The following is a 27,704-nucleotide window of genomic DNA, read 5'->3' on the forward strand; positions in this document are numbered from 1 at the left end:
GATGTTATTTCCGTCTATCGTTCTTTGAACATATCTGGTTCTTAGGGCCTGATCTTGTGCTGCTGTTATCATTCCTTCAGTTTCCTTCTTTAGCTCTCCCCTCTGTAGTCATTGCCACGTGTCATCGCTGGCTAGTTCTTTAGTCTGTCTCGTGTATAGTCCGTGCATTGGTTTGTTGTGCCAGTCCTCAGTTCTGTTTGTCATTCTCCTGTCTCTGTATATTTCTGGGTCTTCGTCTACTTTTATTAGTCCTTCTTCCCATGCACTCTTTAGCCATTCATTTTCACTGGTTTTTAGATATTGCCCCAGTGCTCTGTTCTCGATGTTGACGCAGTCCTCTATGCTTAAGGTGGCCTCACACTAGGCGTTTTTTTCTCCAGCAGCGAGCCGTTGCTGCCTTGAAAACGGAAATCGGGAGCTTTTAGCTCAAGATTTTTTGTTCCCGACTGAACGCGAATAGCAGCGTGCACAAACCGCGAGCAACCGCATGGTGTTAACAAACATGATGGCTGCTGCCGATAGGACGTACTCTCAGACCTTTGGCTTCTCTTCTCCTGACCCATTCTCGAACCCACAAACGTTTTTTGTTACTCTTGCATTCACGTAAGATTCCGAAAACTCATCACTGCAGCACATCTGGCAACAGTCTGACAATTTCTGGCGCCATGATGGATATCAGTTTTTGTTTATTTTTTTCCTACTGCTCCTCGAAACCACGAGGTCCTAGTGTGACGATACAACACTTTTGCTCGCGAGCATCGGCTGGATGCTGGCCAAAACCGCGAGCAAGAAATGACTAGTGCGATACCAGCTTTAGTAGTCCCCTCCCTCCTTCTTTCATGTTATGTATAGTCTGTTCGTATTTGCTCTGGGGTAGTACTTTGTGTATTGTCATATGTTTCCTCGTTTTCTGGTCTATGCTGCGAAGTTCTGCCTTCGTCCATTCCACTATTCCTGCGCTGTATCTGATTACTGGCACTGCCCATGTGTTTAATTAAGGCTTTTATCATATTTATTTCCGGCGTTGAGTTTTTTGACTTGAGTATCGCCGTGAGTCTCTGCATATATTCTTTCCTGAGCCTTCAGAAGTGGCAGCAGGTGACGCTGAAGGCGCCCTTCGGCAGCCTACACTGCAGGAGCGGCAGCAGGGGCGGCCCTACAAGAGAGTAGACAGCAGGCGGCGGCGGCGGCGGGCGGCAGCGGCGGGGGCGGGGACGGGGGAGGGCGTGGGGGCGGCCGCTGCAGCAGCAGCAGGCAGCGGCAGAGCACCGGCAGCAGTCGGCAGGCCTTCGGGAAGCGGCGGCAGCAGCAGCAGGCAGGATCCACTGAAGAATACCACCACAAGTTGGATGAGATACTAGCAGACAGCAGCAAATTTCAGAAAATCACAAAGAACCCAGTAGATGATATTAAACGTGAGGCCAATAGGATTATTGAGACTGTCAATGCAGCTTCCAATGCACTTCACTTGCTGCAGATCGTAGGGGACTACGACCTTGGCTACATATACGGGAGTGTTAAAACCCATAAACCAGGGAACCCGTTACGTCTCATTATTAGCCAAATTCCCGCTCCTACATACCAGCTTGCGAAGAAATTGAATACTATTTTGACGCCTTACGTTCCAGATGACCACAGTTTGAAGTCCTCTGCCGAGTTTACAGAAGCCCTGAAAACGACACCCCCCCAGAGGAATTATTGCATCGATGGACGTGGAGTCGCTCTCCACGAACGCCCCCGTGGATGAAACAATCCAGATAATTCTGGATTGTGTATATAGAGACGACTCCACGCCCCCATTGAACATTCCTGAGCATGCCCTCCGAAAACTCCTAGAGATTTGTACAACAAAGGCCCCTTTCTCCACCCACAGAGGCCATATGTACACACAAAAAGACGGAGTAGCGATGGGTTCCCCCTCGGAGTACTTTTCGCGAACTTCTACATGGGTGCTGTGGAACGTCGGGTATTCGCCACCATCGAGAAACCGTCTATGTACATCCGATATATTGACGGCACCTTCATCATCGCCAGCACGGTGGAAGAAATAGAGCACCTGCGACAAGCCTTCCACGACCACAGCAGACTCAATTTCACCATCGAGCATTGCCGTGACCGTCGCCTTCCCTTCCTTGACGTCCTCGTCGGGCAACAAGAGGAGCACTTCGTAACGCAAGTGTACACGAAACCCACGAACCTGGGCATGTGCCTGAACGGCGAGAGCGAGTGTCCGGAGAGATACAAGCGCACTGCGATCAGCGCCTTCATCAGGAGAGCTCTCTCACACTGCTCTTCGTGGAAGGATACACACACTGAATTGGAGCGTGTTGCCCAAGTTTTAACAACGGGTATTCCAACCGGGATCACAAAATGCATCCGCAGGAACATTGATAATTGGTACCAACAGGAGCCTTGCCCCGCCGCCCTTGATGACGTCACTCTCTTTTACAAGTGAGTATTTCACAAGAAATACAAAGAGGACGAGTGAGCCTTTCGTAACATCATCGAAAAGAACGCCTCCCCCACGGACCCTGCGAAAAAAGTGAAATTGTTATTTACTACAAGAACAAGAAAACCAGTGGCCTGATTATGAAGAACAATCCAGCCCCCGCGGTGCAGGAACCTCTCAAGAAAACCCACGTTGTCTACCAATACAAATGCCCTGTCCGGGAATGCCCCGGCGCCTACATTGGCATGACAACGATGCGATTTTCCAAGAGGATATCCTGCCACGCTCAGGAAGGCGCCATCCATAATCTTGCTATAAACGCCCACAATACCAGGATAACTCGAAAGGACATTATTCCTAATATCGGAATTATCGATAAGGTGGCAGACCCCCAACCGTCGCCTCCGCCTCTTGGAGGCCCTACACATCGGGAAGGAGAAACCCAGCCTCAACACACTCAAGAGACTTCACTCCTCCCGAAGGTGACGCGTAGGGCGCCGCCCGCTAGCACCCCATAACCGATCGAAAGGACCAATCAGGTGCCCCTGTCTACCGGCAATGACCTTCCCAATGCTACACTCCCAGTCTCCAGCGTCCGCACGCGAAGAACAGTGCGAGCATCCACTTACGGGCTGCTCTGTGAGCAAGAGCCCGTGCTGACACAAGGTCAGCTTAATCAAAAACAACAACAACAACAACGAGCATCCACCTCTGCAAGACAGCTTGATTCAGGGACTTAATCCTCTGTTCGACCAATAAAAACTCAGCGCTCACCAGACAGAGCACCCGGGACACAATAAATACCGCCGAACGACCCCATTCCAATCAGTTGATACAGTTGGAAACGCTGGAATTCCGTTACGCCCTTAGATTTGTAAACTCTACGGCGACATACGCCATTTTTAGTCGTCTTATCAATAAATTAGTATTTTTATAAGACCTTTCCTTAACCAGAGTATGAACATCGGCCAGCTATTAGCAAATATCAGCCCTGATGAGAAGAGAATAAGAAGAATTGAAAAGACCATATATAAAATCAATTCCACTGTTGCTGCCATCCTCTTTAACAAAACATTATTATTATTATTAAAAAATAGGTTCGGAGAGCTTATTATTATTATTATTATTATTAATTATTATTATTATTATTATTATTATTATTATTATTAAAAAAGGTTCGGAGAGCTGCGTATTATTATCATTATTATTATTAGTTTTTATTATTGATTATTATTATTATTATTATTTTTAAAGGTTCGGAGAGCTGTGTATTATTGTTATTATTATTATTATTATTATTATTATTATTATTAAAATATGTTCGGAGAGTTGCATATTATTATTATTATTAAAAAATAGGTTCGGAGAGCTTATTATTATTATTATTATTATTATTATTATTTTTTTTTTTTTTTTTTTTTTTTTTTTTTTTTTTTTTTTTTTTTTTTTTTTTGTTTTTTTTTTTTTTTTTTTTTTTTTTTTTTGCTCTATCACAGTCCTCCAATTCGACTGGGTGGTATTTATAGTGTGGGGTTCCGGGTTGCATCCTGCCTCCTTAGGAGTCCATCACTTTTCTTACCTATTGTGTGCCGTTTCTAGGATCACACTCTTCTGCATGAGGCCCGGAGCTACTTCAGCCTCTAGTTTTTCCAGATTCTTTTCAGGGATCTTGGGATCGTGCCCTTAGGCTCCTATGATTATGGGTACGATTTCCACTGGCATATCCCATATCCTTCTTATTTCTATTTTCAGATCTTGATACTTATCCATTTTTCCCTCTCTTTCTCTTCAACTCTGGTGTCCCATGGTATTGCGACATCAATGAGTGATACTTTCTTTCTTGACTTTGTCAATCAACGTCACGTCTGGTCTGTTTGCACGTATCACCCTATCCGTTCTGATACCATAGTCCCAGAGGATCTTTGCCTGATCGTTTTCTATCACTCCTTCAGGTTGGTGCTCGTACCACTTATTACTGCAAGGTAGCTGATGTTTCTTGCACAGGCTCCAGTGGAGGGCTTTTTGCCACTGAATCATGCCTCTTTTTGTACTGGTTCTGTGCAAGTGCCGGGCATTCACTTGCTATGTGGTTTATGGTTTCATTTTTCGTATTGCACTTCCTACATATGGGAGAGATGTTATTTCCGTCTATCATACTTTTGAACATATCTGGTTCTTAGGGCCTGATCTTGTGCCGCTGTTATCATTCATTCAGTTTCCTTCTTTAGCTCTCCCCTCTGTAGTCCATTGCCAATTGTCATCGCTGGCTAGTTCTTTAGTCTGTCTCATGTATTGTCCGTGCATTGGTTTGTTGTGCCATTCCTCTGTTCTTTCTGTCTTTCTCCTGTCTCTGTATATTTCTCTGGGTCTTCGTCTACTTTTATTAGTCCTTCTTCCATGCACTCTTTAGCCACTCGTCTTCACTGGTTTTCAGATATTGCCCCAGTGCTCTGTTTTCGATGTTGACGCAGTCCTCTATACTTAGTAGTCCTCTCCCTCCTTCCTTTCGTGTTATGTATAGTCTGTCCGTATTTGCTCTTGGGTGTATGCTTTGTGTATTGTCATTTGTTTCCTGGTTTTCTGATCTATGCTGCGGAGTTCTGCCTTCGTCCATTCTACTATTCCTGCGCTGTATCTGATTACTGGCACTGCCCATGTGTTTTATGGCTTTTATCATATTTCCGGCGTTGAGTTTTGACTTGAGTATCGCCTTGAGTCTCTGCATATATTCTTTCCTGATCGTGTCCTTCATCTCTTGGTGTTTTATATCTCCTCCTTCCATTATTCCCAGGTATTTGTATCCTGTCTCATCTATGTGTTTGATGTTGCTCCCATCTGGTAGCTTTATCCCTTCAGTTCTCGTTTACTTTGCCTTTTTGTATGTTGACTAAGGCGCATTTTTCTATTCCAAACTCCATCCTGATGTCCCCAGATACAATCCTTACAGTCTGGATTAGGGTATCTATTTCCTTGATGCTCTTACCATACAGCTTGATGTCGTCCATGAACATCAGCTGGTTGATTTTGTTGCCTCTTTTCTTCTTGAGTTGGTACCCGGCATCCATCTTCTGTAGTACTTTTGTCATGGGAATCATGGCACTAACGAAGAGTAGTGGGGACAGTGAGTCGCCCTGGAAGATCCCTCTCCTGATATTAACCTCTGCTAGTCTTTTTCCAGAGCTTGTAAGTATTGTATTCCAGTTGCGCATTGTATTTTTGAGGAAGCTGATGGTATTTTCCTCTGCCCCATATATTTTCAGGCATTCTATTAGCCATGTGTGTGGTATCATGTCGAAGGCTTTCTTATAGTCTATCCATGCCATGCTTAGGTTGGTTCCTTTTCCTTCTCCTACTGTTCTTCATTACCATTTTGTCTATCAGGAGCTGGTCTTTTGTGCCCCTACACTTCCTTCTGCAGCCTTTCTGTTGGTGCGGGATGGTGTTTGGTCTCCTCTAGGTAGTTTTATTATTATTATTATTATTATTATTAAAAATAGGTTCGGAGAGCTGTTAGTAACTTCCAACATTATTGGTAGCAGGTGATAGGCCTGTAGTTACTGGCTATATTTCCCTTACTCTTGTCTTTTTGTACTAAGGATTGTTCTTCCTGTGGTCATCCATTTGGGTGCTTGGTGATTTGAGATACAATGCTGGAGTTGTTCTGCTATTCGTGGGTGTAGGGCCTTGAAGTTTTTGAGCCAGTATCCATGGACTTCATCGGGACCTGGGGCTTTCCAGTTTGGCATTTTCTTTAGTTGGTGTCTGACTGTGTCTGTCGTGATGTCTGTGAATCTTTGTTTTATTCTCCCTGTTTCTTCTTCCTTGACTTCCTGGAGCCATGTTGCATGTTTGTTGTGTGATACCGGATTGCTCCATATGTTTTCCCAGAGTCTCTTACTTGATTCGGCTTCAGGAATTTCTGGGTGGTTGTCTTCCCCTCTTAGTTGGCTGTATAGTCTTTTCTGGTTGGTTCCGAATAGTTTGTTCTGTTGGTATCCCTTATTCCTGTTCATGTACCGTTGGATCTTGTGTGCTTTGGCCTTAAGCCTCTGTTTTTTACATCTTCTATTGTGTTGTTTAGTCCCTCTCTTGTACTTTGTATTTCTCGTTGAGTTCCTCCCTTGTTTTCTTGCTTCTTAGCCCCTTTTTTCTGCCATCTCTTTCAGTTTACTCAAGTCAGATCTCATCACCATGATTTGCTTTTCCAGGCGCCTTTTCCAAGGAGGTTGCTGTTTTGGTTTCTGTTGGGTTGGTTGTGACGGTGGTGTTGGTGTTCGAATCCCCATCAGTTCTGCTACTAATCTTGCTCCTGCATATGTCAAGTTATTTGTTTCTGTGATACTGGTGGTGTGTATTAGGCCCATTATTTCATTGACCTCACTTGTTTTCTCCTTAATTTCTTGGTGTTGTAGGCTTTCATGGAGGGGATCTTTGTTCTCTCTGTATCTGGCTCCATCCATTGTCTAATCTTTTTCTACCCATTCTGTCCTCTCTGTTACTTCGTCGGTGTTTCTTCGTGTGTCGTTGTTTGATACCTCATCCTCCCTGTCGTCTTCTGTGGCATCGTCTCTCAGTTCGTCTTCGTGTAATTCGTTGTCGTGTGACATTTCCCTTTCCAGTTCTTCTCTTTCTGTTGGGGAGAGCCAGTTCTTTTTCTTTATGTTCCTTACTTGGTCTGCCAGCCTCTGCTCTGTTTGGGGGGTGTTCTTCCGTCTCATTCCAGGATGTTGAACCAATCTTCGTTTCTTCTATCCTTCTCTCCCGTCGGGTTGCTTTATCTGATGTAGCATCTCCATATTTCCTTATTTTCTTCTCTTGTCCATTTCTTCCTTTTTGCCTCTGTAGCTCCAATCTCAGACTGTTCATTACTGTCGTTGTGGTGATCAGTTGCTGGATGACGACCTCCAAGTACCTGACCGTCTTCCCCTACAATTGGGTTGAATACCTGGTTGCCGGACGAAGCTCCTCTGTTGCCAGAGGTTCCATTTACGTCGTTTGTCGTTTATTCCATCATTTCTTTCCATCATTGCTGAGTTTTGCTATTTAACCCATAGCTGACCCTACCCCATCAGGGATAGGTACTCATTTACAGCTGAGTAGACTGAGGAAATTATGGTAAAGATCCTTTCCCAAGGAATCAACGCCGAGGAGAGCGGTCACCCATATCCAACGACTGACCAGCCCCAATGTTGCTTAACTTGACTTAAGTCTATTGACGACCTAACCCACTCCTCCACGGCGCCACTTGTTATTGTTGTGTTGTTATTATTATTATTATTATTATTATTATTATTATTATTATTATTATTATTATTATTAAAAAAGGTTCGGAGAGCTGCGTATTATTATCATTATTATTATTATTATTATTATTATTATTATTATTATTATTATTATTAAAAATAGGTTCGGAGAGCTGTGTATTATTATTATTATTATTATTATATTATTCATATTATTATTATTATTATTATTATTATTATTAAAAATAGGTTCGGAGAGCTGCGTATTATTATTATTATTATTATTATTATATTATTATTATTATTATTATTATTATTATTATTATTATTATTATTATTATTATTATTTAGTTTAGGGGTCTACATTTGGCAACATAAGAGTGATTGTCATGCAATTATCACTCGGCTATCATAATAACCAGCAATTCCTTTAAGATCCACGATTTCCTCAGTCATAATAAACAAGACAGTCGCTTATCAGGTGATTATGCGATCTTGCCTTAGCTGTTAAAGTGCAACACCTCTCTATCAGTTCAGGGTGATTAAGTTAAAGGGCTATTTTTGCTTCGTTATCAACAGAATCGTCACTGCCTGAATTATCTTATTTTATTTTTCTTATTCTTCAACAGCTGAGTCCTCGTGCGTCACTGATTTCATAACGATGGTTGTATGTGCATATATACTGTATATATATAATATATATATATAATTATATTATACTATGTATATATATATTTGTATGTATATTCTATATATTCGTATATATAATACAAATATATATATATACAGTATTATGTATATATTATATTTCCATATATATATATATCTATTTATATATACATATTGTATACATACACACACACATATATATATACATATACATATATATACATATACATACATATATATATACATATATATATATATATATATGTATGATATATATACATACACACATATTTATACGCACACGCACGCTTGTGAGAGAGAGAGAGAGAGAGAGAGAGAGAGAGAGAGAGAGAGAGAGAGAGAGAGAGAGAGAGAGAGTACAAAATAAGGTCGATGATGATAATAAGGATGACGACTTGTAAACATGGTGATGTAAAAATAAATTGATGAATAAATGAAAATAAGCCGGCATTGCTTCATTACAGTAACTAATCAGTCAGGTGGTGAGTGAGTTGCTTTCAAAACGTTGTTTTTCTTTTTTTCCACGTCGCCTAGGAAGTAGCCTATGTCTATCCGCATTTAGACGGAAGCTAATTCAATCACAGTTCCTCAAAGCAAAATCGGCTTTGCGAAGGGACGAGATCGAATGAATTGCATTTTGATAACTTGTCGGTGAACTCTTCTCGGAGGTCAATATGTCTCTTCTGTACAGCATATGTTTATTGTTGAAAATGCGCTTCTAAACTATGCAGTATTGTTCTCGTGTCAAGTACAGTATGTACCCTAGTTTGAAGATGTAGTTTCTCTCTATCCTCTCTCCCTCCCCATGTCGGGATGTGTGGGCTTTGTAACCGCGTGTGGAGAGAGAGAGAGAGAGAGAGAGAGAGAGAGAGAGAGAGAGAGAGAGAGCTTGTTCAACTCCGTGGATACGTGCATATGTATACATGGGAATGGGACTGCCTTAATATGTGAGCGTCGCGTCTCTATGTGTACATGTACGTATGTACGCATTAGTTTATGATCTTGAGTCCACGTGAATCTTCGGAAATGTTCAAGTTTTGGCGTGCGAGTGGAGTTCATTTCAGCAAATTTTGCCCTTATTATTATTATTATTATTATTATTATTATTATTATTATTATTATTATTATTATTACTGGAAATAAACAAACACGCGAGAGATATAAGGACGGATCCGTATTTCTCACCTATGAGGAGTCTTGCGTTTGATCCCTGCATACGTGGTGGACTTACCTACAAGATTTCTCCTCAAATGAAAGGTAGATTTTGAACAGGGAAATGTCAAAGAAGTTGCTCAGCAGACAGTACACTTTAGTCTACATAACGGCGCACAAGGCCTGCTGTAATATGCGGTCCCCCTAGAGGGATGCCTGTCTCTCAATGATGATAAATCGGCTAGTTACCAGTCCAGGGGACACGTCTCTTACGGCAAAGTCGTACCACGTGACTTGTTACCACAATATCAACCCCATACATCCGCGGGACTGAATGCCTAAATCACATAATCCTACAATATCAGTCTTTACATCCATTAACTATAGTAGATTCACATCAACCATGCATTTGATGTCTAGGCCAGTCCCTTACGACGCTCCTGATTGGCTGTTGATAAACCAATCACAGTGCTGGAAACTCTGTCTCTCTCGAGAGCTCACATGGGCTGGATGTATGTTCCACCTCTCCTGAGGGATACTATTGAAAGACGTATCCCTCAGGAGAGGTGGAACATAGATCTTACCCATGTGACTGAGAGTTCCCAGTCCTGTGATTGGCTTATCAATAGCCAATCAGGAGCGTCGTAAGGGACCGGCCTAGACATCAAATGCACGGTTGATGTGAATCTACTAGTCATTAATACATAACGGTCACAACTGTGGGATAATTAAGCATGAAATTACAATGCAATCAATTTATTCCATCAGTTAAAACTTTGTCAGTTTACTAAGGTCAATGAGCATAATGATGATGTAAAAAGTATACCCTAGTTTAACCAGCCAGCTGAGCTGGTTAACAGCTCTCCTAGGGCTGGCCCGAAGGATTATATAGATATTTTCACGTGGCTAGGAACCAATTGGTTACCTAGCAACGGGACCTACAGCTTATTGTGGGATCCGAACCACGTTACATTGAGAAATGAATTTCTAATCGCCAGATATAAATTCCTCTGATTCCTTGTTGGACGAGTGGGTTACGTGCTCGTCTACCGATTTGGTAGTTGCGAGTTCGATTCTCCGCTCTACCAACGTGGAATCAGAGGAATTTATTTCTGGTGATTACAAATTCATTTCTCTATATAATGTGGTTCGGATCTCACAATAAGCTGTAGGTCCCGTTGCTAGGTAACCAATTGGTTCCTAGCCACGTGAAAATATCTAATCCTTCGGGCCAGCCCTAGGAGAGCTGTTAAAGTGAAGTAAAGTGCACCTGAAGTCACCTAGAGGTATCCTGCAGAAATCCCATTCGAACCCGCAGGTTGAATCCATGGGTTCATGAAACTCAGGTTGAGGGCCACGCCCCCAGAGAGCAAAACTTATTTCATTGTGCATTTGATGTTGTTTACAGTTTATGAAAAATCTGATACCATACAAAAAGAACATTCATGTTTTGGGACTTTACCGTTACGTCAGACACACGAGAATACTCAGTCATTGAATTCTAATAAAGATCAAACAAAAATAATAACAATAAAAAAATTCTTTTACACTTCTTTCCCACCGTCGTCCCTACATTAAGGGGTCGGTTGCCTGATGCGCCTTCTCCTCCATTGCCTTCTATCAAAGACATCATCCTCCACCAAACCTCTTCTCTCCATATCTTCCTTCACTTTATCTCGCCATCTCATTCTCTGCCTCCCTCTCAATCTTCTTCCTCTAACAGGCTCTCCCCAAGCCCTCTTCACTCCCTCCTCGTCATCCATCCTCAACTCATGCCTATACCATCTCAATCTGACTCTCTTGTCACCTCTGTCATCTTTACTAAGCCTTTCCCAGTTGCTGTCTAACCACTGGTTCCATGCAACGTAAAAACACCATACAAACAAACAAACAAACTAAGCCTGCCCTTCTTCTTATTTCGTCATTGTCCAATCTCTCAAGCAGCGATATTCCCATCAGCATTCTCACCTCTGTTCTCTCAAGCTTTACCTCCTCTTTTCTTCTTAGAGCCCATGTTTCCGATCCATTCATAAATATTGAGGGGTGAGAGATGTGTATTTCTGGTGATAGAAGTTCACTCCTGACGTGGTTCGGAAGTCACGTAAAGCCATTGGTCCCGTTGCTGAATAACCACTGGTTCCGTGCAACGTAAAAACACCATACAAACAAACATACATTAACGCTGGTCTCATCACTGTGCTATAGAATGAAAAATTCCTTAACAATCATGACAATAAAGTGAGCGTTGCAAACCATCTTTCACGTGATATATTAATCATGAACAGACTTAACTTTCTTGTCTGCAATGATCCAGGCTTTGTCATTATTTTCTTGATGTTTACAACATTCAGTGTCACAGAGAACCTGTAAATTTTCTCAACTGAATTTGTTTCATTGCAGTAAAAAAAAAATCCCACTTTCTCGTTAGATTTGGGAGGCTTTTTTTTCACCTACTCATTAATATTTTTTTCAATACACAGATGATCGATATAGAATGACAGTTGAGAGGATTCGTGGATATCCACGATCCACATTCCTTTTGAAAATACAATGACAGGAAATCTTGATGAACTTAGTAGGGAGAGAAAATAAAAATGTTCTCGAGAAATTCGGCATTGGAGGAGACATGGAATATTCAAGGTTTTGTTGTACATGTTTCTTATCGTGTACGCCGAAGATAGCAATGTTTTATCGCCTGCCAGGACACCAACATCATCCATTTATTCTGCAGCAGTCAACAAAATGTTCGTTTCTATTGCGATGGCTTTGTCTGTCCGACTGCACTTTTTCTGTCCGCTCTCGATCTCAAGAACTACCGAAGATATGGGGCTACAAATTAGTATGTTGATTATCCACCCTCCAATCATCAGACAAACCAAATTGCAGCCCTCTAGCCTCAGTATTCTTTATTTTATTTAAGGTTAAAGTTAGCTGTGATCGTGCGTCTGGCACCGCAACACACAGGCCACCAGGGCCCGCTGAGTTTCATGGGCCGTGCCAGAGCGTTTCATTCGGCATTATACGCTGAACATAAAACTAGATTGCCTTCTGCGCATTTTTTACTCTTTTTGTCTCAGATCTATAGATAATATTTTAGACTTAGGTTGGGCAAGGATAGGTTAGAAAGTGTACCTAAGCTAGTGTCCCCACCAAAGTTGGTCAGAAAAATCTAGAACAAGCAGTTACAGAAGGCGAACTTTCCCCCAACATTCCCTAACCCCCAACTTTTCCCCGAACTCCGCCCCCTCCCACCCCCCTCCCCCCCCCCCAAAAAACTATTATCATCCGTCTCAAAATCTAATCAATTCTTCCTTGGCCGATCGCCCACCCAGTCATAAAGCTTGATTGAAATCCATCAGTAACTTTCTGAGATCTTTCGACAGTACAAAAGATACGTGATATTATGAAAGTTATGATGAACAGATGATCTGATGTTTTGGTGGTCATGCATTTGCTAGTATGTGACGCTTATATGATATATACATATCTTGTATCAGCAAGCGATAAAAGGCCCATTCGGTATATGCTCGTTGCTTGCCCATATGCGTCTTATAATCAAGTTGTCGTGTTGACATTATACGTTGGCATAGCTAACTAAACATTCTTTCTAAGCACCACCACCAACATTGTGCAGATGTGTAGAATGTAGGTACTCACTGCTTGTTCAGTTCTTTTATTTTCGTTTATTTCCTTCCTCTTGGAGATACCCATCTCAGACCCTCCACACACACACACACACACACACACACACTGACGTGTATATGCATGTATCGGAAATCAACAATGATTTTGTCAAAACCATTACAAATGTTTATTCTCAATACTTGCTGCTATATTGTTCTCCATAATATATTTCTCGTGTATGCCAAGCAAACATAGTCTCAGAGATTAATCGTTCAATGGACAAACAAACTAGTTAGAATATTTCAAGAACCTTTGTAACTTACAGCTTTCTAAAAACAATTAATACCAATAAAACATGAAGAATTTATTACACACGCACACGCACACACACACACACACACACACACACTCGAACGATATCTGCCACTATGGTTGGTGGGTAGCTGAAAGATTTTACTGAATCGGGTAAAAGACATAAAAAGGAAAAAAAAAAAAAGAAAAAAAAAGCGAAACCTTCGCCATTAAAATACGGGGAAACCCAAACTATCTCTTCGATCTGGTAAGAAATGAGTTAGGCTCACACGGGGCTAAAGGCGATGTCACACGAGCTCCTTATTCCGGCATCTTTTAGCATTTTGCCACCTAACTTTGCTCCCGGTTGTCGGTTTCCGCACGGTCTAGGATTCTTAAGTATACCTAGACCGTGGGTTTCAGCGGCAAAATTACGAGTCTCGCTTGTTCGTCGGGTGTGACATCGCCAGAATAAACGGCTATGCCGGGACTTCGATTTTTCCCAATGCCGGAGAAAATACGGCTGTATCTCCAAGTCCGACAACAAGATGAAAAAAGAAAGAAAGAAAAATTATGCGACCCAGCCTTAAGAAACAAAAGGAAATCGCTAAAACACTCAAACAGACTGAATGCAAATCATGCATTGCGGGGCAGGCATGTGGGAACCGTTGAATTTATAATATATCTTTGTCTCGACCCGAAAACAGTATTTCTTTATCGATATAGATACTTAACTTGGTCTACAAGGAAATGATTAATCTGTATATGAAAGCGCATGCACACACACACACACACACACACACACACACACACACACACACACACACACACATATATATATATATCTATATATATATATATATATATATATATATATATTATGTGTAACGTACCTTGAACGGTCAATGAAACTCCGTACAATATTATCGCAAAATCGTAACAAAAATGTACGTATTTGCATCTTAAAAGTACGATGGAGTTGCAAAATTGCACAAATATTTTCGTGACAGGTACACTAGTACTGCAACAAACTTGCTGTCTTTTCCATTTATCAATAATTCCTATAATATGCATTTTTCTTTTAATTTCAGGGACTAACAGGACAACTAATCCAGTTTCATGTTGTAGCCACACCCCGAAGTAACAAGAATTCAAAAGTTAAAGAAAAAAGGAGCACCAAAATCAAAAACAAAAATAAGTATGATACTTTGGGATTCTACAATTTTTTTTTCTTTCTAAAACGCTTGAAAGAATCAATGGATTCAAGAAACTGAATAAGTACCTGACGTGATTCAGACCAGTAGGCGCATGTTCTGAAAATTATATTACCTAGAAATAAAAAGGAAAATGGAAATATAATTATCAGAAGAACAACATCTATTTCAGGTTAGCAATAAAATCCGTCAGTTTAAAGTACAAATGGGATAGTAGGTGAGGTCCTCCCGTATAAAAGCATATTAGTTATCTCAGCTCTCAGGCCTTCCCGGCGTTCTGGACCGATAATCTCTCCTTTCATTCACCCGAGCACTGTCATTATTCCATCTTATCCAAGCCGTTTATTTCAAAATTGTTCCCGAGTGAGTCTTTGCCAAACTCATTATTATTAATATTACTATTATTATGCGATTCTTTGTCGCTCACACTAAACTTACTTCTGATGACAGTTGTGAGTCAATCCACACGTACCTATCAACGTTAAAAGTCTGTGTGTGTGTGTGTGTAAGTGTCTGGGTTTTAATGCACACACACACACACACACACACACACACACACATATATATATATATATATATATATATATATATATATGTGTGTGTGTGTGTGTGTGTGTGTGTGTGTTTGTGTGTGTGCGTGCGTGTGTGTGTGTGTTTAAAAAATCACGGTAGATGCACATAACTTCATTAAATAAGTGAATGTCTTATTAAAGACGAAGCGCTTGGATTTCTGACTATCATTATCCTGTGGTATTCATATATATATATATATATATATATATATATATATATATATATATATATATATATATATATATATTGCGCGCGTGTGTAGACGTCTACAGCGTCCCAACAATTTCCCTTTCAAATGTTCATTCATTTGTTGTTACTGCCTTTAGGTGGTCTCATAGGTAACCTGTGGCGGGCGGAGGGGGTGGGGGGCGCTTTGCCCAATCTGAGCATCCATTAAAATTGTTGCGGACCAGTTCCCTGAAAGACGTAAACTTTATTTAGATTTCAGACTCACGGTTCTCTTCTGCCGTTTTCGCCTTTGTCACCTCTGAGAGACGAGATGACCTTCCGACCTGGGTGTTTTGTCTTGACTTTCTAAGAACAGAAAAACAAAACATCTCATAAAGTTTTTTTTTTTATACCTCAGATAACTTTCAGGAAGCGTTTTCATTATATTAAACGAACTTGTACCCTGCACATTTTCCTCGAAAATGTAATGGAAATAACGCGACTAACTACCGATTTTTAACCATACTTTTTATAGCTGACTATTTCAGACCCTTTCCCCCTCACCCTTATTAAGAAATGTCTCATCAATTATCATGACAAGCCATAATTGCAAACCATATTTTCATGCCATGACTGCAGACATCGCTGTTCTTGCTAACCAAACTAAAGGACCCTGCTCTCTATGACGAAAATACGTACATATGGCTAATGCTGTGATGTCTCCCACCACCCCCCCTTCATGTAAGTTGATTGATAGTCTCCCAAGCGAATTTCACTACTACGAGATCGCGCCAAACTCGCCCTTATGCCCTCGCACGTAAGGAAGGTCGTATGTAGAGGTATTTTCGAAGACTACAACGCTTTTGCATTGCATAATGTATTATTGATCCAACGACGGATATGGCAAAAAGCCATATAGATGGACTATCAACTCTTCGTTCCCTTTATAATCTACAGAAAATTCAATTGATTGGAAACCTTTTGTCAATTCACGGGCTCCGCTAAGTAGAGAGAAAACCTTGTAAATGAAATGACGTCCTTTTAAACGTAATGCAGTGTCCATATATCGAATAAATAAAATTTATTACACATTATAATGCATATATAAGTAACTCTCACTACGAATTATAATTCCTGGTTGGATTTTAAAGTAGAGTCAAAGTGACACAACCAACATTATTGGAACGTCTTAGGAAAACATTAGTGTGGCAGCCCATATTCTCGTTCTAGCGGAGGACAGGCAAAGGTCTACGCCCATTTCGGCCCTCCATATACGCGGTGCATGGAGGGAAACTAAAATTATATACCACATAGACGACGAAGAAACCCCGTATTTAGTCAAAATTCCCAAAGCCCCCGACAAAGTCACGTTATCCGACTTCAAGAATGTTCTCAATAGGCCCAGTTATAAATTCTTTTTCAAGCTATGGACGACGATTTTGGGTAAGTTCCTGTCCTTTTATTCGCGGTTCAAGCTCGAGTCGTGTGTTTTCGTAGCGGGGGAGTGGGTGAAGACTGGATGCTTGGCTTTAAAGGGTGGGTTTCACACCATGGAGTTGTGTCAACAAACGTTGGGCTTTCCACTAACGGTAAATTCATTTCGATGTAACGGTAGATTTATGGCCAACAGTTAAGGCCGTAAATTTACGGCATTTTCAGGTTCGCCGAACCGCTCTCTTATTTCCATGCCGTCATATTTGACAGCGTTCGAGTTGTCAGTAGTTTGGGTTGTCAACTTGTCTTCGTGACCTCGTAGAAAAGCCTACGGTAGCCAATGCCTCCCCGAAGGCAATTTAGGCCTGGGTTGTTACGGGAAGAGTTGCTTTCTAATGAGTAGGCCTCATTTTAGGCTAGTTTACTTTAGTAAATAAATTCCCTAAGTTGGGTTAGGCTGTATCATGCTTTGCATTGGATGGATAATATAGGTAGTAGGTATTACGCTAGTCAAGCTTAACAACTCATTTCATAGTTATCAGCCTTCTAGGTCTAAGAGGATGATCTGAGGCCTACGTCAGATTTTGCAGCGTTCTTGGAAACTATAGCATAGGCTACATCATATCAGATTGGTTTAGCCTAAGCAGTTGTTATTGTGGAGGGTATTGGATGGTAGTATTAACTTAGCAAAGGCATAGCCTATCCCAAATACCCAGCACCCAGCCTAATCACTAGGTAGGCCTAATTAGGTCTTAAGTTGATTCATAAGCTGCCATACCCTTTAATTGTTTGGTGATATAGCTATACAAGTATTTACTTGTGCTAATGAGGCATTAGCTAGGTAACAAAGTATGTAATAGCTAAGGTAGTGTACTGCAAGAGTGTCCAAGTATGGATATTGAAAGCAGGGACCCTAAGCAATTAGTATATTGGTTTCCTTGTGTAAAATAATTTCCTTGACAATTAGGTATGTAAGGTACCTATATAATACTCATATCTTGACTTGGGGAAGTGAGTGGACATCTATAAACAAGAATCTAGGCCAAATATTCCTTAATCTAAGTTAACCAGGCAATGTATCTTGATGATGTGATGATATTGAATTGCAAGCAAGATATCATAGGGGTTTCACTGACAATAAGGAAGTCTTCCTAAGAACTGTGTTCCAAAATTTACAAGCAAGCAGACTGACCATTGTATCTGTTGAAGCTGTCCCATAAACTCTAGGGATTGGCCACACCAGTTTCTAATATGTTACTTGGCTAGTAAAAATAAAAAAGCCTGCAAGCATATGGTGTAGTGCTCTAGCCCTGCAGTTTCATGTGTTTATTCTATATTGGTATTGGTTAAATATTAGAATTATGGGATTTTGGTGTAATGTCCATGATATTTTGGCCGTGTAAAATTTGTGATTTCTGGTGTTGTGATCCATATATTTTAGGTCATTTTGCCAGTAATACCATTATGCAAAGCATCTTGGTTGCATTGGTTGCTTTAGAGGTATAAAACAATTATTTTCTAGTTATCCATAATTTTTTACAGGCAAGGTTGACATCAAGTTACAAGAGATTGAAAAATGTTTGCCCATTCTAGAATACATAGTACTATTAGTAGGTGACAGTACATACCAATATTGTTTTTTTCACTAAATTCTGCTGCTCACTGATTCTTCAGTACTTTATAAAGCCATCCCTGGAAGGTAGAATAGTTGTAGAGAAGCCTTAAGCTGATTGACAAGACTTGAGGTAGTTTTTTTTATTACTCATGGTTTTGTTATGGTATGGTATTACAGAAAACAGATTTTAACAAAGTTATTTTCACCACTGAATGATGGGGTGTTGGTTGATCAATATAGATCTGATAAAAATGAATGATACTTTGTCATTCTTATGCTTAAAGTCAAATGTATAACAACCTTTTTAAAGACTCTTATGAAGTAGCTACTGTATATACCTATGCACATTATATCTGTGTCATGTGGGAGTGTGGCAATTAGTTGTGGCTAAAGTTGTGTAGGTTATGAATTGAACAGTTCTGGTCATTCTTTATGTTGATTAACAACCATGAAGCAACTTTGATAAGCATTTAAATATTGGTTTTTGTTTGTTTGCATTATGACAAATTCTGCTGTCACCATTGTAGATTTAATGCAGATATATTTTTTTATAACAATAAAGGATGTAGTTGAAGAATAGTATTTTGGGTAGAGGGGTGATGCAGAAACAATGAAAAACTGTGTATTTTTTTTTTGTGGTAAAGCTTGTGTATACAAGGGTACAGTTGTAATCTTTATGCTGCTAGCAATGTTTGTTAATTTCTGTGAATGATATTGGTTATAGGAATCTTCATGAGCAAACAACTGTAAGTGGAAACTTGTCTTGTAGAATAAATTATTTTGGGTAGTCCTGAAAGGAAGGTTGTTACTGTGATTGTTGTTATATACTTCACACATCTTTTTTTTGGCAACTGGCTAAGTAGCTAGTAGGGGAAGCAGCAGCAGCTTTTTTTTTTTTTTTTTTTTTTTATTTTAGATTTATAGATCAAATCATATTTCTTAACCAGTTGGGGAAGCTTTTTATTTTTTATTTTTTTGATTTATATATAGATCAAATCATATTTCTTAAAGGAGGCATTTGTAGCCCTCAAACTTTGTTGTAGTAGTTAACATTTAACAAAGAGTGTTGGCTATAATTCAAGACTGACCGAAGCTTAAAACCTTTTTAGAATTAAGTGAAGTTGTGTTCATAAGGCTGATTGAATTTCAATATCCCAACTTCTTTTGCACTTATTTTTCAGTTTGTAGTTTTGAGAATCTGATGACTGTAGTTTTGAGACTGATGACTGTAGGGAATTCAATAAGTTTGTAGTTTTGAGAATGATGAATGTAGGTAATTCAGTCAAGTTTCATTCTTGCTGCAATTCAGCGGAAGATGTGGTGATCTCGGAGGGTAGATTTATATATGTTTGCTTTTCCTTTTCAATGGAAATGTCTGAGAATTCTGTACTAACTGCACTTAGATGTCCTTATTCATATATGTAAATTCATTTTCAGATGTATGTAGTATGTGTTTGCCTCATTAACTTGTCTGTAGGATTGCAATCCCTTACTGTGTTATTGGAGAACCTAGATATGTAGTTCTTTGTACAGGTAATATAGTACCTGGGTTATGGCGGTTCTGAATTATGACGCTTTTTCAAATATATTAATAAAAGAATTGGTTCCTGGTTATGGCTGGTGTTCCGAAGTTTTGGTGCAGTAACCCTAAAGTTACGCTGCCGTAACTAGGGTTATGGTTTCTTATGTGCTGTAGGGCTGATGTTCTGAGTTACACTGTTTTCCAACTTAAACCACACTGCTGGAATGGAACTCCAGCCATAACCTGAGGAGTGTCTGTATTGCATTTAAGTCTAGGTAATGTTTAACTTATTAAAACAGACTTAACTTCTCTGAAATTTTTGCTTTTATTCAGTGCCGGTTGATGAATGTTCTTTTACATTGTATGAGATTTTATGTTGCTGGTAAAGTACTTATATAGTATAGAGTGAAAATATGTACGAGATAGAATGGAATAACAGTCTTAGCTCTATGAAAACTTTTGGCTTAAACATTTTTGTACAATTTCAAGGTATCTTAAAATTACCCTTATGCACTCAGAAGTATCAAGTGTCTCATTTTAATTTTGAAGATTCTGCAGACAAAAGAAAAAAGTGACATATACTAAATGAGAGTCATGAAGTACATATCTAAAGAGAAATATGAAGCCAGAATGGTAGCGGTTATCTTTTTTGTAACCCAGATAAACCATGACTGAAAAGTGATAAAGCATCTATAATTAGCTTCAGAGGATTGGACATCCCATTATATATAAAAATGGTTTGTATGTTAAAAAGCATAAGGTAATTTTAAGAATTCCAGTACAATAGATGTCAGTTTTCAAATAGATTTTTGGTTTTCATTTTGGTAAACATTGGGTATTATAGAAATTATAATGAATGCTATGAGAGAGGATTTTGTCACAGCAGGAATTACGTATATCAAACTAATAATGTAAGACTTACCTGCAGTAATGTTGTTTGTTATGGGAGCCGTTGGGCAGTTATTCTGTTGGTTTGCAACATAAATTACTGTATACTTTGGTAGAAATACAGTGTTTTCAAGGTAGAAAGAAAGTGATAAGAATATCTTTGATCTGTCTGTGAATTATAGCCTTTAGATCATTGTGGTCAGCCATGTTTTCCAATTTTGTTGTTGTCTTTATTTTCAAAGTACATACTTTCAGCAAGAAACATCATTGTTTTGAATAGTTTTAAATATGAAAAAGATTTATGTCAAAAGTGTCTTTTAATCATGGAAAGTATCCATTTAAAGATGTGAAAGAACTGTATCTCCTCTTTACATATTTATCTTTTTGAGTGGGTGTAATCTGAGGCACTTAACCCATTGTTAGGCTAACGTGGGCTTAAAGTACTAACTCGTTGCTTTGGACATCATGGTAAGCATGATAAATGGGCAAACTCAGCATTGTGTGTTATCGTATTTGTGGGCTATTGCATCTCATTTTGTTGTGCCCAACACAACAGTAGTATATGTATACATTTTACATTTAAAAGTAAAGATTTTTTTCAGTAGTAACAGTAGATTGTGTGTATTTTGTATAGTTTTGTTTATACCATACAATCCTTCAGTGGTTATTGTACATAAACAAAGTACCTTGTTTTGGAGCCCAAATTTCTCCTTGTAATTAAAGGGATCTAGTTGTTTTGCTATGATGTGTATATAACAATGGTATTTGTGTATCAAAGGTTTTCATGATACTAATGGGATCCTCTTTGTCTTTCAGGGTAGTAAAAGAAGAAATTATAGATGATGATGCTCCTCTTCCATGTTTTAATGGCAGAGTGGTGTCCTGGGTAAGCACATTTTTTTTTTTTTTTAAGTTACTTCCTGTTTAATTATCATTTACTATTATATCATTATCAATTTAGAATAACTCTCTCTCTCTCTCTCTCTCTCTCTCTCTCTCTCTCTCTCTCTCTCTCTCTCTCTCTCTCTCTCTCTCTCTCTCTGGTGTGTGTGGGGGTATGCATGCTTGTATATGTTAGGGCTTTGAAGGACCTTTTACAATCTCTCTCTCTCTCTCTCTCTCTCTCTCTCTCTCTCTCTCTCTCTCTCTCTCTCTCTCTCTCTCTCTCTCTCTCTCTCTCTCTTGTGTTTGCATACTTGTATATGTTAGGGCTTTGAAGGACCTTTTAAAATCTAAATTTGATGTGTCAATAACATCTAACATAATGCACGTGGAGATTGTTAACTTGGTCTGAGTTTGTAGTTAGGGTATAACTTGAGCTAGTTTCATAATTATTCTTGTTGTGTCACTTATCGAATTTATATTTGATTCCTATCATTGACTGCTTTTGTGTGATGTTCGTTGTTTAGTGAAAGGAAATATTAAATAACTCAGAAACTTGTTATTGTGGAAGAGTGTCTTGAGAGTACTACATCCACACTGATGTAAACCATATCATAATTACATGTCAGCAACTTGCCAAACAAACATCACAGATGGGTTGAATACCTACAAGCCAGTGTTTCATATGACTCCAGCATTTGTCAAATTTTCATTGTCCACTTATGATTGTTGGCTTGTTTTCAACCTGTTTGTAATATTCATTGATGTTACTGACATGTAATTTGGATGCATCCTAATATGACACTGTTTCTGCCTCATCTACTTCAACACAAATGCCAAAACTATCTTTGACCTTGGGCTTGGGAGACATTGGTTCTGGGCACCATCTTTTCTTTTATTTGTTTTGCATCACTTAATTATTTTGTACTCAAGGAGGGCAAAAGAGCATTTCTCGTCTGTATTGGTTTAAAGTATAGTATTTTTGGAATTCACCTGTCATTCGTTCTTTTAAGATGGCCTATCCAACAATAGTTTCTTCTTGGATTTGTCCTCTCTAGGACCTCTGCATTCATCACTGTGAGACTGTCTATCCAATTACGTACTATAATCTTAAATGATAAAATGATAATGAAAACTATATAGTCTTTAGAGTATAGTTTTGCATAGATACATAGATCAGCCATCCTTCTGCAACAGAGCAAGCAGGCTTGCACATAAACATTGTGACCTCTTACTAGTTCAGTAGGCTAGGTTTGAGTTGCAAGGGATACCAAAGAATAAAATGAAAAAATTAGGCTTATAACCAAACATGTTTTGTATGAAGAATCTCTGTAATCATGAATTGCTTATCCTTTGTGCATCAGAGCTCATTTCACCCTACCCTTACTGTGTATGCCCAGTTATCTTATAAAGCTTCAGATACCCCTTCATTCCTCAGCTCAACCTCATGTTATAAATACACTTGTCACTCTCCCTGGATTTACCTTGCAAGTGATTTATACCCTTGTGTCTTCATTTTCTATCATCCATTTCATTTTCTTTGTTCACCTTTTAGGGAAACATGGATTTAAAATGTGCAGTGACAATATTGATAAAATAATGCTCCATTGGTGCCGCTGGGCAATGTAGTATGGTGATTGTATCATGTTTAGTTTTATTTACTAACATTTGTTAGTTCATAATAACTTTGTGAGTCACCTTTTCTTTCCTGGGATAGCTGAGAGACACTTGACAAAGGATTAATAAGGGAAGGTTAAATTGGGGTGTTCCCATTCTTCCTATATGTAGATGAGTACTGTATACTGAGTTGCCTAATTATTGGATCAGTGATAAGAGACATTAAAAAAACCAACCTGTGTATTTAGGCTTGATCTCATTTTCAAGAAATTAAATCTCTTGAGCTGATAACTGTAAGATACACTCTGTAATGTAACCAGTATGAAGCATAATAATTTATGGATTGACCAGTATTGACCAATACCACTTCATTAATTGTATATCATATTGCCTTTCTCCTTGTAGTAGAGCCCAGTACACCAGGTGTCATTGTTACACATGCAGGTGACACCAACGGCTTCATTCTGTCATGTAGATTCATGTTGTAACCACACTGTTGAGTCTCTCTTAGGCTTTAGCTTTCAAGTTTTGCTTTCATTTTTCCAAACTGCTGTTTGTTGACTTTTACTGTGATCTTGTCAGCCAGGGCTGATCTGCAACTCATTGGTACTGTATTCCTTCTTATATAGGTAGAAACATTGAGTATTTTATTTCATGGAGAGATTACTCCATAAGCACCTTTGGTCAGCTATCTTACCACTCCACTTGTTGCTCCCAAGTTGCCTTTGCTGTCACCTAAAGCTCTTGTCCTGCCCTTCTCACTCCACTGGTTTAGGTGTTACTTTTAGTAATCCTACTTTATATGACTTGAGGGTTTTCGTTTATAGGAGATACTTTTGGATTCTAACCCAGCCATGTGTCTTGTTATGATTGTTGTTATTGCTGGAGCTCATCTGTACCCATGGAATTTTCAAACTTTCCAGGGTTGTTCTCTCCAGATCCTGTTAGTTGTTTCAAGTCTTGTTGTCATGCCATTATTCCTACTTTTGGTGACCATTCTGTTTTCCCTTAGGATTTCATAGTGGTTCTTTAGGAAGAACACAGATGAATTAATGTTTATGGAACCAAGTTGTAACAAATTGGACAGGGAAGGAAAATGATCCATGACATCCAGATACCTGTACAATGGGATCATGAGATGCTGAAGGCATTGTGGGAGATCCCACAGACTCCATCATCAAGCAGAGGTGCCAATAGTTCCTTGTGTCCACAAATTTTAAAAATTAATTTTACCGGTGTTCCAGCTGGTGTTAGAGATTATCCAGATGTTAAGACCAAAGGTTTGGTAGTTTTGAAAAATGCAAATTGATTAAAAAATATGTCATGTTTTGGATCACATTCTCTGAATGTCAGGTTAGAAGTTCATGTCATCACACGGAAATTTCCAAGTGATGGATCTTATGACCACTGTGCCTGCTATAGCCGCTTGTGCTTGTGAATTGTTTTGATTTTTTCATCACCTGTTTTGTCCAGTGCACAGACTTGGGACCTGCCTGCACCCCACAGTTGTCCAGTGACTGTTATCTGTATTGGCACCTAGCAGCTTCAGTGACTTCCAAAACTCTTCCTTCTGGTCCCTTATGGTTTTGTCATATCCTCAGTATATTCCTAGTGGAGGATTCTTGTAAGGAGCCCTCAAGGATTAGCATATTCTGCAGGAGGATACATCCTTTGTGGAGACTGGGTTTGCTGCATCTCCAACATACCTGCACATTCTAACTCTCTGGGAGACCTCAGTGCCTGTACTATGGCCAGATGACTAGGATACTTACATAAAATGTATCAGCTTCCTGTTGTAAAATTAGGTACTCACTCCAGGGCACAGTGTAAAGATTGGAAGGCAGTGGCACCAGCATTGGTTATGATCATCCAATTAGGGCTCCACTATTCAGGGTTGTTTAGGATTCAGCTGTTCCATGGCCTGGATGAGAAAGTTTTGTGCTGTAGAAAGGATTGTTGCAGAAGGTTCTCCCAAGCAATTATGGTTTTAGTCATCACTTTTCAATTGTAGACCTTAGCTAACAGAACAAGTGGTTTAATCTGACTCCTTTCTGGATTGAAACTGTCACGTCTGTGAGGAGAGACATTTGGAAGGGAAACTTTTCTTGCCACATTCAACCTTAAAGAGGAGGGTGTTTTAACCGTCAGGGTGGGTTTGATATAATCAGTATAATTTACCAACTCTAGGACAGGACTACCAATGGTTCATAAACCTCATCATGACAAATGGGGGAGACGTTGGAAGACGGTTGCTTGAAGAATCTTTATAAATAAATGGAAAGGCAAAATGCTTACTGTCTGTTGAACCATATCTTCATTTATATGTTTAGATTATTATTTCACATTAGTATATTATGAATTTATGTAATAAATGATTGCACTGTCAATTTGTGTTTATCCTTGATTGAAATGTGAAATACTACCCTTTTACTTTCAGATCGTGTCTGCTGATAGTAGTGTAGTTTCAGATAATGTTTCACAATGCGGCGAAGGCGAAAGTGGTCGGCCGCCTCCTTATCAGTGAGTATTTTCTTGCAGTGAATTGTAAAGGAACCTTGACAGGAAAGTGTTTGTAGAATCTTGCCATAGTGATGACCACTTCTCCTGATTAATTTTGATGTTGTTACACTAATGGAGATGCAAACCACCTACTGTACTAAAAGTTACTGTACAGCATAATATAAACATATCAAGTACAATTATAAAACACTACAAAATATAATTTGAAAATTTATACTTAGTAGCTAAACATCAGTTAAGAAATGTGAGACATTAGTTACATTGCCTATTAATTTAGTAATAAAAGTTTATAACTTGACCCTTTGGGTTAAGGCCATGTTTGGCTGAAGATGGAAAGTCGCACTGACTGCTACATTAATAAGTGACATTTTTCTTGACCATATCACTGTGAGTTACTGTTTATGCCATGGTGCTCATTCTTCTCATATTTAGGTATGGTTATAAGTTATTATGGAATGTTTAAGAATAAGGAAATGGGTGTTTATAAGTTAAAAAAGCAACAGTAAATTATAGTAGCAATGATATATGGTTATACATGCTGGCTATTGCATGTTAAAGTGTAAGAACAGTTATACTTTTTTTTTTACAGGCTGAAAATTAAATAGTGATGATTTCCTTCAGTTTCTGTGCTAAATTACTGCACATTTCATGTAGACCATGTACAACACAATACCAATATCTTTTGATAGATACCAATGCCCCAACTGGTATTAAATTTGTTGAGATGTCCTCCTATAAGGAAACTCATCTTTCATTACCCAATAATTCCTCATGTTTGCACATCAGAAAGATGGTCTTACCATCATTAGTGCCTTATATATTAGTCAATTGAGGAAACTTTTATAACTGTGAAGGCTACAAATATTAAATATCTGCAGATGTGTAGTAATATTAGTATACTTCAGATCAAGTAATCTGTGCATTGTTAATTCTTGTCAATTTTATGCAGCCATGGGGACACAACAAGTCACTTGGAAGATTCTACTTGTACAGAAACAGAAAGCATCATGTCTACCAGAAGAGGTAAGTGTCTCTTATATGTGTATTAAAAGTATTATCTATATTTTCTCTATACCATTGGCATTTGGATGTCCCTATTACTTTTGTATGTAGAGGTATCTCCTCTGACTTCTTGTTTACTGTTGAAAAGTTGAGTTTGCAAGCAGTTAAAATAGTTTGGATTATGCTGTTAGTGCAGGTTACTTAAGGCATACATCGGATATTTGCAGTGTAGTATTTGTTTTGATGGCATTGATTATTGTTTAAAAATATATGAATTGTATGGCTTTAAGGATTTTGGACTGATGACCAGATTAGGTTAGTGTTTAGTATATTGCTTGATCGCACTGATTGGTCGAAAAAAGATGAATTGTTGAACTAGGGGGGTGCTTTTCTGTTGGTGGTATCTTGTGCAGGACCTTTTGATGTTCTGAACACCGTCCATCCATCCTTAAAAGATGTAAATAAATTGTTTGCATATGCAATGCAATGCAATCTTTTTGAATGACATTGGGTACTTTTCCAGAACCCCCTCCCCTCTTACTGTCAATAGTAACAAATATATGGGCTGGACCATCAGGAAACTGGATTGCTGTTATTAAGGTTGCTTGGTGATAACATAGTGGTATTTTCCTGGTTGTTAATCTTCTTCAAAAATTGTTAGTAAGTAGAAGGTAGTGAAATATGTAATAAAAGAAAAGAATGTAAGGTGTATTGTAGATTAAACTGTAATAAAATATTATTTGTTATGGATCTTACCTACTGTTAAAAATAGCTTATATCTCTGTGCTGATAGGCAAGGAGATATAAGTTTATCTTTAAT

General features: G+C 38.9%; 2 protein-coding genes across 2 annotated transcripts in view; both read left to right on the forward strand.

Moving 5' to 3' along the window:
* LOC135202473 (segment polarity protein dishevelled homolog DVL-3-like) overlaps window positions 1–27,704 on the forward strand; it is a gene marked incomplete in the record, with an annotated part of 138,498 nt that overhangs the window by 14,045 nt on the left and 96,749 nt on the right.
* On the forward strand, window positions 16,631–26,964 carry LOC135202476 (segment polarity protein dishevelled homolog DVL-3-like). The gene is made up of 4 exons (XM_064231888.1): window positions 16,631–16,847; window positions 21,680–21,749; window positions 25,800–25,882; window positions 26,832–26,964. The coding sequence occupies exons 1-4, from the start codon at window positions 16,831–16,833 to the stop codon at window positions 26,929–26,931; spliced, it is 270 nt and encodes an 89-aa protein (XP_064087958.1). The 5' UTR covers window positions 16,631–16,830; the 3' UTR covers window positions 26,932–26,964.

This window comes from Macrobrachium nipponense, chromosome 30 (assembly GCF_015104395.2).
Source record: "Macrobrachium nipponense isolate FS-2020 chromosome 30, ASM1510439v2, whole genome shotgun sequence".
Classification (NCBI taxonomy): Eukaryota; Metazoa; Arthropoda; class Malacostraca; order Decapoda; family Palaemonidae; genus Macrobrachium; species Macrobrachium nipponense.

Coding starts and splice junctions, on each gene's coding strand:
- LOC135202476 (XM_064231888.1), top strand. Junction 21,750..25,799: donor ATGGCAGAGTGGTGTCCTGG/GTAAGCACATTT, acceptor TTTTACTTTCAG/ATCGTGTCTGCTGATAGTAG. Junction 25,883..26,831: donor GGTCGGCCGCCTCCTTATCA/GTGAGTATTTTC, acceptor AATTTTATGCAG/CCATGGGGACACAACAAGTC.